The following is an 18,984-nucleotide window of genomic DNA, read 5'->3' on the forward strand; positions in this document are numbered from 1 at the left end:
TGGGTAAGTTGCCTAATCTTCATTTACTCTTTTGTCAAATGGAGTTAGTACCTGCCTCTTAGAGTTTTTAAGATAATTAAATGAAATATGTAATGTGCTAGAAATATAGTTTCCAATTAATGTTATTAACTGCTATTATTATTCTCCATTTTCTGCCTGGTTAACTCATCTCATATTTCGGATCTCAGCTCAAATGATCTGAGGGAGGTCTTCCTTGACCTCCCCACTTCCTGACCAAGTTAGGGCTCCCTGTTAAAGTCTCTTGTAGCATCCTGAACTTTTCATTCATACCACTCATTATGCTTTATGATTATATAGCTGACAGGTTATTTTATTAATGTCTGTCCACCCCATGACTTGCATTTAAATTACGGTGTTGGTGAAAAATATTGAATATACCGTGAACTTCTAGAAGAATGAACAGCAGGTCACTCTTACAAGAATGAACAAATCAGAACGATCCTTAGAAATGAGGATGGCGAGGCTTCATCTTGCTTACTTTGGCCATGTTATCAGGAAAAACTAGTCGCTAGAAAAGGACATCGTGAGGGAAACCCTGAATGAGATAGATTGACACAATACCCTTAACGATGGGCTCAAATATACCAAAGATCACGAGGATAGCGTAGGACCAGGCCATGTTTCATTCTGTTATTATACATGAGGTCGCTATGGGTTAGAGCCAACTCAACAGCAGCCAACAACAACAACAACCCCAAGAGGATAGAGACGGTGCCCGTTTTACTCATCATTATATTCCTAGACCCCAGCACAGTGCCTGGCACATAATAAACCCTCAACAAATATTTTTTGGATGAGTATTTGACTGAATGGGAGTCAAAAACGTGGAGACAGTGAGTGTAAATGATTGAAGAACACGGTCAACACAGAGTAAGGGCAATACATAGAGGGGATCAGGGCTGATAAGTGTTTTCACTTATTTTTTGTGCCAGCAGATACTTGAGCCTGTTTCAGTGCTGATGGGAAGAAGCACGCCAGGAGGAGCGAGGGCCATGAAGCTGCAGGAGGGGACTGGACTTGGAGCAGAAGCAGAAGAATGATCACCAGGCAGGAGGGACATCTCTTCCACGGTACACGAACGGGAGCTGAGAATTCACTAGATGTAGTGGCATGAAGTCCCACAAAGACCTTTCCACGCATCTTGATCACGTAAGCAGCAAACCTAGATGCTCCAAGAAGCTCAGTATACTCAGTGAACGTCATTCCATTCACTTTGCAACGCAAGTAAAAAGAAAGCAGGCGTGTTCTTCATCATTGATTGGACTGACGCACTACAGAGCAAAATAACAAGTTTCCAAAGCAACTTACTGAGAGAACTGAGACAAGAGATCTGAACGTTCTCTTTACCGAACACGCTTCCTTTCCAAATTAGGAAACAGTATGGTAAAATAACAACGGCTGACACAGGTTGTGAGCTTACTCTGCACCAGGCACTGGTCTAGAACTTGACCTGCAATAACTCATTTGATCCCCACATTATGATACCATTTTACAGGTGAAGAAAGCAAAGCTTGGACAGGGTAAGTCCCACAGCTGGTAGGTGGCAAAACCAGGTTTTAAACCCAGAGAGTCTGGCCTTAGAATCCCTGCCTTTAACTGCTATACTTCTCTAAAAAAAAAAAAAAAGCCGCCTGCCATCTAGTTAATTCCGACTCCGAGGAATACTATAGGACAGGGAAGAACTGCCCCATAGGATTTCCAACGCCGTAAATCTTTAGGGAAGCAGACTGCCACATCTTTCTCCCGTGGAGCAGCTGGTGAGTTCGAACCGACAACCTTTTGGTTAGCAGCCGAGCACTTTAACCACCGTGCCACCAGGACTCCTTCTCTAGCAGAGGGGAAGAAGCACGTTAGGCGTCAGAAGACCTGGCGTCTCGAGCGTGAATTAGCCACGGAACCTGGGCATTCACCTAAGTTTCTGAACAACAGTTTGCTCATCAGGAAAATGGGAATGCTAGGGATAACATTTGCCCTCCAGGACTCTTGAAAGGATCATGAAACGCCAAAAATTTGAAAATTACTATTCAAATGGTATTATTATTATGCTACTCATAGGAGAGGAGCCCTGGTAGTGCAGTGGTTAAAGCGCTTGGCCGCTCACCAAAAGGCGTGCGGTTGGAACCCACCAGCCCTTCTGCGGGAGAAAGATGTGGCAGTCTTCTCCGCAAAGATAACCAAAACCCACTGCCGTTGAGTCGATTCTGACTCCTAGTGACCCTGCAGGACAGGGAAGAACTGGCCCATTGGCAATGGGTTTGTCTCATGGGATACCTGATACCCTTGTCTTCTACTTGGGTCACAGTCTAACAGGCAGCTGCTGAGGCCCTCAGTTCCCATAGCCAGTGCAGCAACAGCTTGGTGGTTCCATTCCGGTTACTGGGTAATTCTCATCCCACCAGCTATAACGTCCCTGACCAAGTCTTCTGTCGTTAGGTGCCGTCCAGTCAGTTCCGACTCATAGCAGCCCTGTGCACAACAGAGCCAAGTCTCCTCGATGACTGTGACGCACACCTTGGTGCCTCCATCCCCGAGCCTAGAGACACGTTCACTCCTACCTCTGGGAGCGGTTGCAGCTTCTGCCCTCGTTCCTTTGATTCCATTTCATTTGACTGAAGGAGCTACTGTTAAAATATAAACAAATAATCTGAATCGCAGCTAATGGTGAGATGCACCCCAGTAGGCCGAGGCAAACCCGTTCCATTTTAGTGGTAGAATCAGAGGCTATCAGAGTTAGAATGAAACTTCGAGGTCATCTTTTAGAGCAACTCCTCAAGCCCCTCTCGAAACCGATTCTAGGAAAATCGAGGCCAGGCGCGGTGAAAAGACGCAACTAGTGTTGGTAGCAGGATTTTTTAATTTGAAAAGTGTTTTCAAATAGGCTTGACATGAGTGATTTCACCTTGTTAAAATCATATCTGGAAGGTATTTTAATTATTTGTATATTTCAGTATGTGTACCTTTTCAGAAAGGAGCAAAATCCTGAATTTCCAGTACCCACAAAGCCGTAATAAAACTTTAAACCCAATAATTCACCCAAAGCTCATTCTTCAGGTTGCCTTCACTTGGCCGTCTTAGGCATTCTCCAGGTAGGCAGCCACATGGTCAGGGGCAGTATAGCCTAATGGTTAAGCCTCAGACTGCTCAGTACAAAGGCCAGCCTGTTATCAATTCCTGAGCATAGTTTCCCAGTCTGGAAGAATTGTATCTACCTCACAGAGCTGAAGGGGTGAGGAATGGGGATCACAGGAGATAATGCATTTCAGCACCTACCCTCGAGTACTCTATAATAACAACCCTGGCAGTGCAGTGGTTAAGCTCTGGGCTACTGATGGAGAGGTTGGTGGTTCCAACATACCAGCTGCTTCTCGGGCGAAAGATGTGGCAGTCGGATTCTGTAAAGATATGCAGCCTTGGAAACCTACGGAGCAGTTCTACTCTGTCCTATGGGGAAACCTACGGAGCAGTTCTACTCTGTCCTATGGGGAAACCCTATGGGCAGTTCTACTCTGTCCTATAGGATCGCTGTGAGTTGGAATCAACTCGGTGGCAATGGGTTTGGTTTTTTTGTTTTTTGTTTAGCACCCTATAATTTTGTTAGTATTTGCATAATTTCTGCCTCTCCTAAACAGATAACAGTTTACCCTCGGTTTAATGACCTTAGACCTTAGATCACTCAGGCGCTAAGAAAGCAAGGAGAAACCCAGCGTGCCAGGCTCAGGAATGTCCATCCCCACCCCCACTCCCCCTGAAAACAGTGACTAGGCCGGAATTCTTCTGGTTGATAAATGAGGGGCGCTGAGAAGCTGCAGCGATGACTGTTTGGAGAACCTGATTTGTGAAAAGCGCCTCTCCTCCACACATACCATGGAGATGCTCTAGGAAAGAGAGCCCGGCCTACCTGCCCGAGGGAGGACGGGGGCGAGGGGGAGGCTGAGAGAAATGCTCGGGGGAAATGGACCAGACGTGCCCAAAAAGGAAACTTTAAGAAGGCAAACGGAGGCTGCATCTCGGGAAGCCGCCTCGCTGGTGAGTGCCGTGAACGGAAGGATGGCGTGTCCGGGGGATGCGGGTTTTGGATGAAAAGAGGGATACGCACAAAGGTGGGGTGTCCAGACTGCCAGAGACGGAGCCCGGTAATCTGTGGGGGGTACCCAGACGGCCCCGGGGTGGCCGGAAGCGGGGTTCTGGGGGGCACCGACAGGGAAGGTGTTGGGGCTGCGGACCCGGCCGTGGAGCCGCCGCCGCGCTCGCCCCGGGGAAGGTCAGCGACCTCGGGGCGGGGAGCTGCGGGGACAACCGAGAGGGGCCCTGGTTGCCATGGCGCCGGGCAGGGAGGGGGTGACTCGCCCCGCCCCGAGCCCCGCGGGGCCGCCGGCTCCAGATGGTCCCGGTCCTCCCGCGGGAGCCGGCGGTCTGCGGCAGGGGGAGGCCATTGTCCTCGTTGCGCGGCGCCGCAGTCCCGCCGCTCGCGCCCGCGCCGCCACGCGCCCTGCCTCTGCCGCCGGCCCGCGCGCCACCCGCCCGCGCGCCCCGTGACAGCGCCGCTGCCGCCCGCAACCGCTCCTCGCGCTGGGCTGGGCGCGCCACGACCGGTGCCCTCTGCGCCCAGGTAGGTGCCGGCGCCGGGGCGCTTTGTCCGCTTTGTGCGGGCGCGGGCGGGCAACTGGGGCTGGAGTCGGGATGGGCCCGGAGGGCAGGGAGCACGGTGATGCCGGCCCGCTCCCGCCCGGTTCCGGGGACACCATGGAGAGTCCTGTGCCACCCACCCAGGTACCGGGCTGCGGGCTGTGGGGCCGGGGCGAGTAGACGTGGGTCTCTCCAGAGCCGAGAGAAGAGTCTGGAAGAGTTCGGGCTGACCAACGCATCAATGAATGGGGTCGCCCGAGCTCGGAGCGGTGTGACAGCGCTGCTGTCCCCGTCAGGGGGCTGCACGGCAGACAGGCCCGGCCTGCGCCGGGCCGGGAGCCGGCGTCAGCGAAGCGTGTTGAGGGCTCTCTCTGGAGCCGAGTGGGCTACTCGCCTCGGTGGCAGCCCCACGGTCTTCCTTATCCCCCTCAGTATGTGGGAGAGTGGGGGATACGGTTGCCTGTGGGGACAGCAAGGGCTGGCAGAGGAAGCTCGAAGCCCCTTCCCGTGGTGGGGAAGCCGCTGTAAGGTGTTTCGGTGGCCGGGACATCTAGGAGGCTGTGTGCTCCGCCCTGCACTGAACTACAGGGCTAGGCTTCCTCCTGGGGCTTTCCAACTCCAGCCCACCCGGCCGGCAATTACCAGCCACTCCTGCTGGAAAGATTGGACTCCATTAACCCCATGACATTGCATGCTTGTCTGAGAGGCACGCTTGCCCCTGTCCAAACCTCTACCTGGCCTGCTACCTGGCCAGGTAGGTTGTTTCTATTCCCAGCGCTGCTGGAGAGCCCAAGCAGGGCCAGGGTGTCCACAAGCCAGTTTTCCTTAAAGGTGAAGAGGACGGAGTGAATTCCAAGTAAGTGTCTTAGGTTGGGGTGCTGGTGACCTCTTGACATATTCAGCAGAGCAAAGGATCCAGGAGAGGAAAGTTAATATAGATCTTAATACAGCCCTTGGAGAAACTGATGTAACCCAGGCCTAGAGGAGGTGCGTGGTAAGCAGGGGAGTGAAAATTAGCCTGAATAATTCTGCCTGTAGCATAGGATTCTAGAGGAAAAAAAATCTGACAAAAATTCAGCCAGAACTCCTTTTCAACCCAGTTCCTAAATTCCTGGGAGAGGAGTTTTGGTGCTTTATCAGGACCTCAGTCTTGAGAGGAATGGGCTGGGGTTTTGTTTCTCTTCCCTCCTCTGATTCTCTGATTGCCCTCTGTGCATCTTTCTCTTGCCTTCCTAGTAGGCCCGAGTTTATTATTTTTCTGTTTATCTCTCTCCTCGCCCAGCCATTTATACTTCAAGTCAAATGAGAGATTTTTACTTTGCCAAAGTCCCCATTTCTTCTCATGTATTATTCATCCGGCTGTCATCTGTTCAACTCTGCTTCTCCTAGCTCTCTAGCCAGATCGGCCTCCTTCCACACATCTGTGATGCGCGGTGTCGGGACATCAGCTCTTTGTCTCATTAGACCTAGCCCCCACTCTGTCTTCATTTTCCTCTCTCAGCGTTTGAGGTTCCTGGTTCCTTGTGGGTCTCGGGGTCTCCGAGGGAAAGTTCTGTTTGAATTTAGCATGGGGCTAGGCCTGAACAGTTCCAGGAGCTAGTCCCAGGTCACCCTCACCCCTGAAACTTTGTGTCTTTTCAATCCTCATAACTTCTCTAACCAATTCCAGCTCCTCTTGGTCTTCCTGCAACAGTTTCTCAAAGTGTGATGGAGTATGCAGAGGGGAGTATTGAACAGGAGAGAGGAAAATTAGTCTGGGTAATTCTCTAAAGGAAATTAAAAAAAAAAATCACTCCTCCTCTTCAATCCAGTTCCTAAATTCCTAAGAGGAGGGTTTCTGTGCATGACCTGGGGAAGAGTTAGAAATGCAAATTTTCAGGCCCCCTCTGGGTCTACTGAATCAGAAACTCTGGGGGCAGGGCCCAGCAAGCTGTCTTTTAACCAGCCTTCCGGGTGATTAAATGATGTGTGTGAGTTTAAGAACCCCCGGACCTGAACAACAATGCTCAACCTGAGAGTTCTCCTGCTGAGGGGCAGAAGGTCTTCTCTGATCCCATTTTCCTTCCTCCTCTAACCCTAAGAAAGACATAGAGCCTTTCGCGTGCAAATGTTTAAGCACATGACTACCCAGAGGCACCTCGAAAGAAAGACCTGGCAATTTGCTTCTGAAAGGTCAGTCTTGAAAACCCTATGGAGCAGTTCTTCTGTGTACCCACAGGGTTGCTATGAGTTGGAATCGACTCAATGGCAACTGGTTTGAGTTTTTTTTTTGAAGAAAGACATTAATTTGATGGTTAAAAAAAAAAAAGAACTATGGTTAATTCATTCAGTATCTCTTTATTGAATATCTATGGTACTGTTGTTGTTAGGTGTTGTTGAGTCCATTCTGACTTAATAGCTATCCTATGTACAACAGAATGAAACACTGCCCGGTCCTTTGCCATCCTCCCAATTGTTGCTGTGTTTGAGCCCATTGTTGCAGCCACTATGTCAGTCCATCTCATCGAGGGTCTTCCTCTTTTTTGCTGACCATCTACTTTACCAAGCATGATGTCCTTCTCCAGGGTCTGGTCCCTCTTTATAACATCTCCCAAGTATGTGAGATGAAGTCTTACCATCCTCACTTCTAAGGAGCTTCCAAGCCAGATTTGTACTAGGCTCGGCAAATGCAAAAAGGAGTAAGACACAGCCCTTTTCCTTCGGGACTTAACAGTGGAGTGGCAGAGAGGCACATAAACAACCAACTGTAATACAATGTGATATGTGCAGTAATTGTCGAGCATCTGGAGGGCTGTGGGAGCAGAGAGGCAATGATCAATGTGTTCTCTGAGGGAAGTAAACAATCAGGAGCAGGAAGCCGTGAGGGAAGGAATTAGGGACCAGGCAGGCTTGAGCAGGGGGACAGGATTTCCAGCTTTACCTGGCCAGCAATAACGGAGGGAAGGGGAAGGGGTAGCTGTCCTTGAGGATCGGTTGGGGGCTGAGCTGAGTCTGCATCCAGCCTGCACGTAGATCCCAGCAGGACCCCAGGCCTGCAGCTGGCAGGAGATGGCATGATTCTAGCACTTACGCTGTACACTCCTTGGGCCTGGCCTCGAGGTCAGTGGCTAAGAATAAGGTGCTAGTGAAGCTGTAGTCTGGATTAGCGGTGGCACCTCCTGTCGCCGGTGGAAACCCATTGCTGACTAGTCGATTTGACTCATAGCGAACCTATAGGACAAAGTAGAACCGCCCCACAGGGTTTCCAAGGCTGTAATCTTTACGGAAACAGACTGCAGAGTTCAGGAATCCACGGGGGAGGATTAGGCTGAGAGCTCTCTCATGTAGAGAGATGTCATGGGGCTGGGGGAGGTGGACAGGCAGGTGTGGGAAATGTGAGCAAGGAGACCCAGTGACAAGAAACCAGAGCAGGAGCTGAGTGGAAGACACTCAAATAGAAAACCACGGGGGTCAGGATGGCAGCAGAGAACGTGGAGAAAGAACACAGCGTGTTGTCCAAAAGGCCAGGGGCTGCAGAGCCAGAATGCTTGGAAACCAACACACAGAAACAGGACCTAGAGCCACTTCGTTGAGTGACCACAGGGGGCACCATTCACATGGGAGCCTATGGGAATAAACCCTCTGAAGCTGCAACAAGGTGGCCCTATGGGGACCCATGATCTAAAGGCACCAAGGCCATGTCAATTCCTTATTTGTATCCCTGGAAACTTAGGACACAAAGCATGTGTGTCTCGAACCGGATTTGGCCAAAGGAGCATTTAAGCAGCTGAATTTTTATTTGGGAGAGGGAGAGGTTCCATTTCCATACGTTCTTCAAATTAGAGAACTCTGTGGAGAGGTGGTAAGAACCGGACCTTCCTTCATTCAGTATCTCTGAATCCAAAAAGGCCCGAGTCCCATAACTGGGCCCCACTATGATCCTTTGGGTTCTGTGCAGTTTATGGGGGTGTCAGGACACACAGTAGTTTGGAGACAGGATCAGAAAGCCCACTTCTTTAAGTTTCTGCTCTTTGTGGAGTATAAAATACATGAAGCCTGTGAGAGCCGGAACTTGACAGGACTGCCTGGTTTTCCAAGTCTTGCAAGTTTTCTGCCTTTGACAGGGTGCAGTCTTACTACTTTTCTATGGCTCTCTATTAGTTGAAAATATTCGAGTTTTCCTTCTCTGACAGGTTTCCACCTTACACAGGTTCTGGCTTTTGCAGGCTTTACTGTATGAGGCAGGGTGTGAAAACCTCAAATGCCCTCAAGAGCCAGGAGGGCGACATAAATGTAAGGAGTGTCTGGGTAGGATACAAAAGGGAATGATGGGGCCTGTGGAGAAATGGAGAGCAGGCCCACCTTTAAAGAATCCAAAGTCACTTGTTTTTAACATGTTATTGGCCAAACAAAACATTCCTGGGGGCAGGTTTCAGCAGGTTTCAGACTCTCAATAAAAAGCAAAAAGGTCACAGGAACAGAAGGCCAGGGGACATTTTATGTAGGTATTTTTATGGAAGGGTCTGTGCAGGGAGAGGGGTCCCTGAGTGGCACAGTTCCCTCTTGACTACTAACCTAAAGGTTGGCGGTTCGAACCTACCCAGTGGCACCACGGACGAAAGGCCTGGCGATCTGCTTCCATAAAATATTACAGCCAAGAAAACCTTATAGAGCAGTTCTACTCTGTAACGCGTGGGGTCACCACGACTTGGAATCGATTTGACAGTAGTGGGTTTGTTTTTTTGTTTGTTTGTTTTGCACAGGGAGAGTGTAAATGCTGGATACGTCCATCCCAGAGCTAAGTGTGAGCACGGCTGCTGGTTAGGAAGCCCTAATCAGAAAGGCCAAAATGAAAGGGACTTAGAATTTATCCTGGGGCTTGGGCTGGTTCCTATCCAGTGGCTGAGAGTAGTAGGTGATTCTAGTTCAGGTCATGCCTTGCCCACAGCACTCTTTGCTCAGAGTGGCTCAACCCTGCCCTAGAATTTATTTTTATATAAATGTTTACAGGGCAACTTCAGCGACTCTGCTGGGGGTGAGGGGAAATGATGGATTTTGAATGGGAAAGGAGTCCTGGGTCTAGTGTCAATTAAGCTCCCTTTTCTTACTAACCAAACCAAACCCATGGCCGTGGAGTCGATTCCAACTCATGGCGACCCCAAGTGTTACAGAGTAGAACTGCTCTATAGGATTTTCTTGGCTGTAATCTTTTATTGAAGCAGATCCCCAGGCCTTTCTTCTGCAGCACTGCTGGGAGGGTTCAAACTGCCAATCTTCTGGTTAGTAGTTGAACACAAACTGCTACAGGAGAGGAAAAGCCCAAATCTAGGACCTTTATACCTTAAACCTTAGCTTCCTGGCACCAGATTAATGCTACTCCCAGGGCAATCCTCATGTGTGTTTTTCCCTTTGGGAGAGAGAGGAGGAACAGACATGCCCTGTCCTTCATGCAGGTCAGGTTCAACTTCATGGAACCAGTTAACGACAAAAGCCAAGTTCTGCCTTTGTGTGCCCATGGGAACACGCCTCCCTCCCTCCCTTCCCATATCTCACCACCATCACTCCTTCCCTCCCCAAACCTCATGAGAGGTCCACCCTGCCTCTTTCCTTCCAGAACCAAGACTGCTAAGATCACAGCCCTGGCCCTAGGAAGTGCCATTGTATTTGAGAGGTGCTGGGAAAATGAGAGACGTAGAATTGGGGGGTTCTGATAACTTACAGACCCAGCCCCCTCCATTCTGTGGGCTAGCTGCTGCAAGCTGAATTACAGTGAGAACTTTGGACGGGAGAGATTTTTTTTAAATCCCCAGCAGCTAATCTGAAGCTCATTTGTTAATTTTGAGAAGGACGCTGTTTGTTTGCGTAACAGAGGCGGGTCGGAACTGCAAGTGTGCTTGGTCCTACTTTCCCTGGCTTGAGCCTGAGAAGGTAGCTGTGGGGGCGGATCTCTCAGGAGGAGCTGTCTCTGTCTCCTGTGAGCCCTGGGGGCCTCTGGAAGTTAGAGGAACACTTAAATGTCCTCCATCCAGGAGGCCAAGATTAAGAATTTGTCCCTTAGAGCCAAAAAGAACCCAGCTTGAAACCCAGCAGTGCTCTTTCCACCTGCGTGACCTTGAGCCAGTGGCTTAACCTCTCTGAGGTGCAGCTTCCTCACCTATGAAATGGGGATGATAATGGACCCAGGCCTCATGGGGTTGTGATGAGGTGATGATGTAAATGCCAGAGACACATATTACAGCTGACATTTGTCATTGTTAGTTGCCGTACAGTCGACTTCAACTCATGGTGACCCCATGTACAACAGAACAAAATCATTGCCTGGTCCTGCACCATCTTCGTGATCAGTGGTGTGCTTGTGAGTCCACTGTAGAGTGCGTTCTAACCTAGGGGGTGCATCTTCCAGTGCTCATAACAGGCAATATTCTGTCGTGATCCGTAAGATTTTCACTGGCTAATTTTGGGGCATGGATTGCCAGGCCTTTCTTCCTAGTGTGTCAGTCTGGAAGCTGTAGTGAAACCTGTCCACCATGGGTGACCCTGCTTATATTTGAAATGTTGGTGGCATAACTTCCAGCATCATAGCAACATGCAAGCCACTGCAGCACAATGAGGGGTGGTGTAGCTAACATTTATCCGGCAGTATTCTCTGTATCAAGGAGCCCTGGTAGTATACTGGTTAAGCTGCTAACCAAAAGGTTGACGGTTGAACCTACCAGTTGTTCCTTAGGAGATAGATGTGGCAGTCCGCCTCCATAAAGATTTACAGCCTTGGAAACCCTGTGGGGCAGTCCTACTCTGTCCTGTAGTGTCACTGTGAGTCAAAATCGACTAGATGGCAATGGTTTTTTTAATTACCTGTAGTAAAGTCCCTGAAACCCTGGTGGCATAGTGGTTAAGTGCTACGGCTGCTAACCAAAGGGTCAGCAGTTTGAATGCACCAGGCGCTCCTTGGAAACTCTATGGGGCGATTCTACTCTGTCCTATAGAGTCGCTATGAATCGGAATCGACTCCACGGCACTGGCTGGCTGGCTGGCTAGTAAGGACCCTAGGTGATGCAAATGGTTTGCACTTGACTACTAACCTAAAGGTTGGGGGTTCAAACTCACCCAGCAGTGGTGCAGAAGAAAGGCCTGGCAAGCTGCATCTGTAAAGATCACCCCCCCCCAAAAAAAAAACCCTGTGGAGCAGTTCTACTCTGTAACGCCATGAGTCAGAGTCCACAGCAATGTGTTTGGTTTTGTTTTTTATTCCCTGTAGCAAACGAAAAGAAACAAAGGAGAGAGAGCCATACCATGTCCTCCTTTGAACTCCTGGGCACTTGCCTAATAGTGCATCACCGTCTTCCGGTGTAGGGAGATCTGGCTTAGCTGGACAGCAGCATCTGGGACTTTTCACCTCAGACCACCCACGAGGTGTAGGAGGCGCCTTGTGTGGAGTAGGGACTCAGAACAGCCTGTAGAATGGCGGAAGGGGTTGGGGAGAATTCCCATTTCTAATCCCTATTGCCCCAGGTGCCCACATCTGCCACCACAGTCTCCTGGTCTGCACACTGCTGTCCTGGGCCACGCCAAAGCCACTTTTAGCCCTCCCTCTGCCCTGAGCCCGTGGAACCCTTCCTGTCCAATGCACTCCCTGTCTGTGCGTCTGTCTGTTGTATTCCTGTCCCTCTGCTCCCCCAGGGTGGCTTCCCCCTCCCTCCCTGGGGGCTGGTTGGCATCAGCACAAAACCCAACCACAACCTTTGGCCATAGGCAAGTGGGGCAGAGATAGAGCAAGGAGACCGAGGGCCTGGTGAGTAGTGATGGCCCTCACCAGCCACCTTCCCCCTTGCAGGAGCAGGAGGCCACCCATCACCATGAGCAGCACCCTGTCACCTACAGACTTCGACAGCTTGGAGATCCAGGGCCAGTACAGCGACATCAACAACCGCTGGGACCTGCCCGACTCCGACTGGGACAATGACACCAGCTCCGCCCGCCTCTTCGAGAGGTCTCGAATCAAGGCCCTGGCAGGTGAGCCCGCTATTCCCATCCCACTTGGCCTATTCTGGACCCCCACTACCACCCCGCCCTCCCACTGCCCACAAACCTGCTGGGCCAGGGGAGAGTCTGTGGTGGATGGAGGGGAAGCTCGAGACGACGAGTCTTTGAACTTTATGGGCAGACTAACTTTCTTTTTAAGCTGCTGCACTTAGGTGGGGGACCTAGATTCTCTCCCAAACCACTGCTCCCCACCTCCAGCCTCAGAACACACTAAATGCAGTCCGGAACTTTCCCTGGCTTCGCTTTCCCCAAGCATAGGGAAGATGTGCTAACCACTGGGCTCAGCTGGGTTCCCCTGCGTGCTGACTGAAACGGTTTCCCTTCTGGCCCCAGTCAAGTCCTTTAGTCTAGTTCACTCTTGCTCTTGCTGGTCCTGTGCTCCACCCCCCTCTGCCTTACCTTTCAGCCCTTGCCCTGTCTTCCTTGAGTGCTGCTGTCATCCCCACACCTGCTCCTCCCCTCCCCAGCTGTTCCTTCCACCTGCCACCTGCCTGTCACTCCCTTTATTTCACCTTCCTGTTCCCTGAAGCAAGTTCCCTCCACTCGCTGCTGGTTTCCGCAGCCGCCCATTCTCCTGAGTGAGATTCGGGGTTCGCTCTTTGCCTGCCTCCGCCCCTGCCCTCCCCTACAGCCAAACCCGTAGGACGGGCCTCCCAGCGTTCCAGGAAGGAGTTGTCACCGCGATGGGAGTGCAGCTGCCACCTGACACCACCAGCTGCTGGCATGGGGCTGAGTCACCCACACACCCCAAGGCCACCCACCCCGCCTGGCTTCCCTCCTCCGTCCCACCCTCGTCATTTCCACTGGCCTCCTGGCCCTACCAGCCCAGTGTGAGAGGTGGCAACTGCTCGCATCCAGGAGGGAATGCTGCCACCCGAGGGGTGGTGCTCCCACCTGGGAAGTGGTGCTTCCTGTGTAGGGTTGGCCTCCTGGAGGAAGAGAGACACGGAGAGTGATGGTTCCCAGCCTGGCCACACCTTTTACAGCATCATGGGGCTGTTTTACAGTCCCGGTTCCCAAGCCCCTCCTGGGATGTGCTGAACTAGAACCCTTGGATGTACAGCTCAGAAATCAGGGTTTTCACCGAGCTCCCTAGACAATTCTTTTCCGCCAGCCCAGCACCAGTCTCAGCACCCGTGTGTGTGGCCGTAGCTCCTGGGGATTTGTCATTTTCTCATGGGCCCCTCCGTCCTGGTGGGGTCTTCATGGTGGCTCGTGAAATACTCGCACCGCGCTTCTGTGGATCAGAGCAGACAGAGACTCGAGGGTTATGGAGCATGTCAGCTCTTTGGGGGAAAGCTTCCTTAGCCCCCCACTCGGGCTACCAGTACCAGTTGCCGTCAAGTCAGTTCCAACTCAGGGCGACCCCACATGAGTCAGAGTAGAACTGCGATCTGTAGGGTTTCAGTGACTGATTTGGGGGAAGTAGATCATCAGGCCTTTCTTCTGAGGCACCTCTGGGTGGACTCAAACTGACAACCTTTTGGTTAGTAGCCAAGTGGGTTAACCGTGTGCACTGCTCAGGTATTCCATTCAGGTCAGGCCCTCTGATTTTGGGCTCAGGTACCCCCTAGCACATGTGTGTACACATAACACACGTCCCCTGGCATTGTTGTAGTGTTTGTGTACAAATGACATGCGTCCCCGGCACTGCCCTGCCATCTCTGTGCACATGACATGTGCCCCCCAGCACCGTCCAGATGTCTGTGTGCACACGACACGTGCCCCCCGGCACCGTCCTGATGTCTGTGTGCACACAACGCATGTCCGTTTTCACTGTCTTAATGTCTTTGTGCACACAACACTTGTCTCCAGCGCCGTCCTGACATCTGTGTGACACTTGACCCCCAGGACTGCAATGATGGCTGTGTGCACATGACACATTACCCAGTGCTGTCACGTGTTTGTGCACATGTGACACGTGTCACCAGGACTACCATTCGGTATTTGTCTCCACCACTAAACTGGGCCTTCCTGAAAAGGCATCTCTGTACCCTGATACTGCGCCTGACAGCAGTAGGTGCTGAATAATTACTAAATGAATGAAGATGGAGAAGGAGAAGTGTAGGCTGTGTGGGCCAAAAATCCAGAGGGCGGTAGGAAGGGAACCTAGTGGACGTGCCAGGCGGGGTGAGGGGGCCTGAGATGGTCTGGCTGAAGGAGGCCCGGGGGCCTGGGAGGCGCAGCTGAGGGAGGTCTGGGGGGCCTGGCTGAGGGCCCCTGCAGGGAAGGGGCTGAAACCAGAAAAGGTGACCATGATGCAGTGGAGTTGGCTATGTTGTTAGGTGCCATCGAGTTGATTTTTGATTATTAGTGACCCCATGTGACTGAGTAGAACTGCCCCATAGGGTTTCCGAGGCTGTAATCTTTAGGGAAGCAGATTGCTTTCTCCTGTGGAGCCTCTGGGTGGGTTCAAACTGCCAACCTTTCGAGTGCTTAACTGTTTGCACCACCAGGGCTCCTTTGACATGGCGGGGGCAGATGATGCAATAAGCAAGGTAAGCACAGGCTTACTTGTGCTGACTTCCTAATCTGTAGTGACCCATTTCATCTGTTCTTCACCACCTCTGTGGTGAAAATTGGTCACTACAGATCAGGAAATCGGCCCAAGTAAGGGTTTTTTTTAAGCCCATGCTTACCTTGCCCACTAGATCATCTGCCCCTATCAGGGACTGTAAATTTGAAAAGAGGCTTTGATTCTGTAGGAAGGTGCTGTGGGGTTGGGAGAGAGAGAGATGCCAGCCATACTTAGAAGCAGAATCTTTGATGTGGTGAAAAAAACATGACATTGGCTCACTACAGGTAATCTGTAAGCAAGGTAAGCCCTGTGTTTACCTCTATCCGCCCTGCTCATGTCCATGACAATGCCTAGCTCACAGGCTTCCGTGTGGCTACATAAAGATTCCTCGTTTCCAGGCTTCTCTTTCTCCACTTTCTGAGCTGGGGAACAAAGCCTGCCTAGGTCCTGGAGACCTTGGAGAGGGTCTTCTAGAATTACCCGGAGCGGAGCCATCCCTGCCCAGGCTACAAGCCTTAGGAAGCGGGGACTGGAAGCCCCTCTCCCGGACCCTTTGTGTTCCCTGGCAGCGGGGCCTGCCAGGCAGGTCTGGAAGGCCTGCCTGCTCCTCCGCCCCCGCGGCCTGGCCCTGCCCCACGGCCGCCCCGCCTCTCCCCTCCCCACCACCGTCCAACCTGTTTGTCTGGAGAGGCCTCTGTCAGCCAGGTGCGCCCAGACGCGTCTGAGCTGAGAGCGTCCCGGAATCGGGAGTTCCGGCATCCCAGAACTCTTCTCCCCCTTCTTGAACCTTCCATCCTCCTGAATTCCCACCATCCGGGACCTCAGTCTTTTGGGATTTTAGCACAGGCTCCAGTGGGGACCTTACACACCATCCTGGTCCCGCCTGGCGGGGTTGAGAATGAACTCAGGGCCCTCAGCTCTGTAGCAGTCAGCGGCACCATGAATGGCAATGGCTTGGCCAGGGCGCACAGCAACGGCCTGAACGGGGCTAGTGAGTTTTACTACGAGGCTGTGGAAGGGGCGCAGAACCCCGGGGGCCTCCTGCTCTCACCAGCTGCCTTCATCAACCCCGCTCAGTATGCCAGCGTGCTGGAAGGACGCTTCAAACAACTGCAAGGTGAGCCCCTGAGCCAGGGGAGCGCACAGGACAGAGCGTGGCGGGGCAGAGGGGGCTCCGGAGCAGAGAATGAGGGGCAGCGGCCAAGCCTCAGATGTTTCTGCTGGAGACAATGTGTTTGGAGGTGCTTAGAGAGGGAATCAGTAGAGCGGCCAGAAAACACACGGATGGGGGCAGGATCAAATTGGTTTGGAGCCCTCTGGAAGGGAACCAGTGTGAGAGCTGGGAGCTGGTGCGACCCAAGGCACTGTGCTGGGTGTTGGGTGCTCTGTGAAGACAACCTCTTGTGTGTCAGCAAGTCGGGAGGTGTCCAAGGAGGCACTTCCCTTCTAGTGGGTTTGGGGATGGAGTGTGCGAGGCCCGTTTGGGAAGGAAAGAAGGGTCGTGAGCCCCTGGAGCAGGTTTGTGTTTCCCTAGGTTTCTGAGTGGGTGTCTGAAAGTGTGGGAGGATGCAGTGGGTGTGGAAATTGAGGAGAGTGCATCAAAGGGAATTTGTGCAAATCCATTCAGGTATAAGTCTGAGCTGGCAGGTGTTTACACGGCCACAAATGTTTATGAGTATTTCTGGGAATCACTATGTTTTGTGGTGAGTATGTGTGTGTGTGTGTGTACCTATGGGTGTTGTAGATAGATGCCTTGTGAAGCTGCACTTTGTCTCTGGTGCTTGGTTCTTGCAAAGTTTCCTCCTAGCTACCACTATTTCCACATCTTCCCCTTTCATTTTGCCTGTGTGCCAAGATGGCCCTCCCTAGTGTGCCTGTGGAAGTAGGGTAGTGCCTGCTGGATCCTGGAATGGCCAGTGATCCAGGCAAACCCCTGCTCAGGCCGTCACTCAGAGTTCCATAGGTGTGACGGAGGAACACCAGGCATTCCCACGCAGCCATTAGGACCCTGGAGTTGGTCCTGGTGATAGGGGCTGGAGGGTGAGAGAGTCAGGAATAGACATGGGTGTGGCTCCCTGTCTTGTGGGTGAGGCGCATAGGAATGTGAGATTAGGGATGAGTCTTTTAGGTTTCTGTGATGCTGGTGCTGAGGAGGAAGTGAAAGTGACTCTCGGGCCCTGGCCACTTGTATTTTGACCTTGTACCACCTCCTCTGGAGGGAACCAGCAGAATCCTAGTGACTAAGGCAGCTTCCAACCACCTGAGCCTCTTCCTTCATTTTGCACCTTTGAGTTTATCACATCTTTCAGTCTTATTTTTGCATGGGTTCCAGCAGCATCCCCCCATCAGCTGCCCCTCCTGCGGACTAGGCACAAAGCACCTTCCCTAAACTGTTCTGAGGTTAGTCCCTAACCCTGCCTGGCTTTTTTTTTTTTTTGCCATGTTTTCTGAGTTCAGTGTTTTTCTAGTTGCCAGCTTTCAAGATCTTGTTTTCCTTCTTAGCATTTGTGTGCCTTAGAATATCCATAACCTGGGCCTGGATCTCCTTGCAGCCAGTTGAATTAACCCCAGACGTAGAGTGGTTTCGTTGGGTGCCATCGAGTCAAATCTGACTCATAGTGACCCTATATGACAGAGTGGAACTGCCACTTTGGATGACCCAGGCTGTAATCTTTACGGGAGCAGACCACCAGGTCTTTTCTTCCATAGAGCCCCTGGTGGATTCGAACATCCAACCTTTTGGTTGGCAACCAAGCACTTAAACACTGTGCCACCAGGGCTCCTTAGAAGTATAGTCACCTGTCTTTTTTAAAACTGTCTAAGGAGAGCCTCTAACTGACTCGGGTGCCGGCAGCCTGTGTAACATCCAGTCCTTCTAATGAGCACTTGAAAGGCCCGCTGCTGTAGATAAAGTCGACACGCTGTCCTCTGTCCACCACTGAAACACAACAGCCATCCCTGGTTGACCCTTGGTCTTTCCTTTGGGTTCGATTTCTCCAACCACAGTGACTCCTACAACCGCCACTCACTGGGGAGCCATTTTGTGCCAGGCCCCAAGTGAGGTGTTTTCCACCCGTTGTCTCAATTAGTCAACACAGTGACTGGGTGAAGTAGAAAGTAATGTGTCCGTTTTACAGATGAGGAAATTGAGGCTCTGAGGAATGAAGTCATGTGAGAGAGCCCTGGCCGTCTGACTCCAGCCCCAGAGCCCTTCCCTCATGTCCCACGCCCTCACAGTCTTTATCCGTTCTTCTCAAAGCCCATTTTCTGTCTCTCATTTTGGTTCTTCCCCTTACTCATGAGTTCTTTCTGATTTCTCTATTTCCCAGCTTTTCAAGTTAAGTTACAGGTTTTCCTGTCAGTCATCTTCCATCCCCTCATGCTCCCTGGGTCTTACTTCCTGCCTCTCGCCTCCCCCATCCTTCCACTTCCCCCATACCGAATCCTCTCTCCTGACTTGGGGACAGTCACACCAACTGGTATTTAGAATCAGGGGTGCTGTCCTTGAAGGCCAGGAATGACCCCATGTTGCTGCCACAGATGAGCGAGAAGCCGTACAGAAGAAAACCTTCACCAAGTGGGTGAACTCGCACCTGGCCCGGGTGACATGCCGGGTGGGAGACCTGTACAGTGACCTCCGAGATGGACGTAACCTCCTGCGGCTGCTCGAAGTGCTCTCTGGAGAGACATTGGTGAGCCACAGTCACAGGGGCCATGGGGCGCGGGGCCTAAGAAACGACGTTCAGGCGAATGGTCCTTGGAGAGCCGAGAGCAGCCACAGAGTGAAAAGCAGTGCT

At 51.8% G+C, this 18,984-nt stretch overlaps 1 protein-coding gene across 4 annotated transcripts in view; it reads left to right on the forward strand.

Annotated features, from left to right (window-relative positions):
• Positions 1-18,984, forward strand: part of SPTBN2 (spectrin beta, non-erythrocytic 2) — a 71,901-nt gene that overhangs the window by 17,204 nt on the left and 35,713 nt on the right. The window contains exons 3-5 of one of the 4 annotated variants that reach the window (XM_064287728.1): positions 957-4,047; positions 12,461-12,639; positions 18,728-18,879. In XM_064287728.1, the coding sequence (XP_064143798.1) occupies positions 12,483-12,639; positions 18,728-18,879 (309 nt within the window). In that variant the 5' untranslated portion in view covers positions 957-4,047; positions 12,461-12,482. Of the gene's footprint in view, positions 1-956; positions 4,048-4,772; positions 12,640-13,384; positions 16,305-18,727; positions 18,880-18,984 lie in introns of those variants that run through there. The other 3 variants (XM_064287729.1, XM_064287727.1, XM_064287730.1) reach the window with 3 other exon arrangements.

Source organism: Loxodonta africana, chromosome 7, assembly GCF_030014295.1.
Source record: "Loxodonta africana isolate mLoxAfr1 chromosome 7, mLoxAfr1.hap2, whole genome shotgun sequence".
Classification (NCBI taxonomy): domain Eukaryota; kingdom Metazoa; phylum Chordata; class Mammalia; order Proboscidea; family Elephantidae; genus Loxodonta; species Loxodonta africana.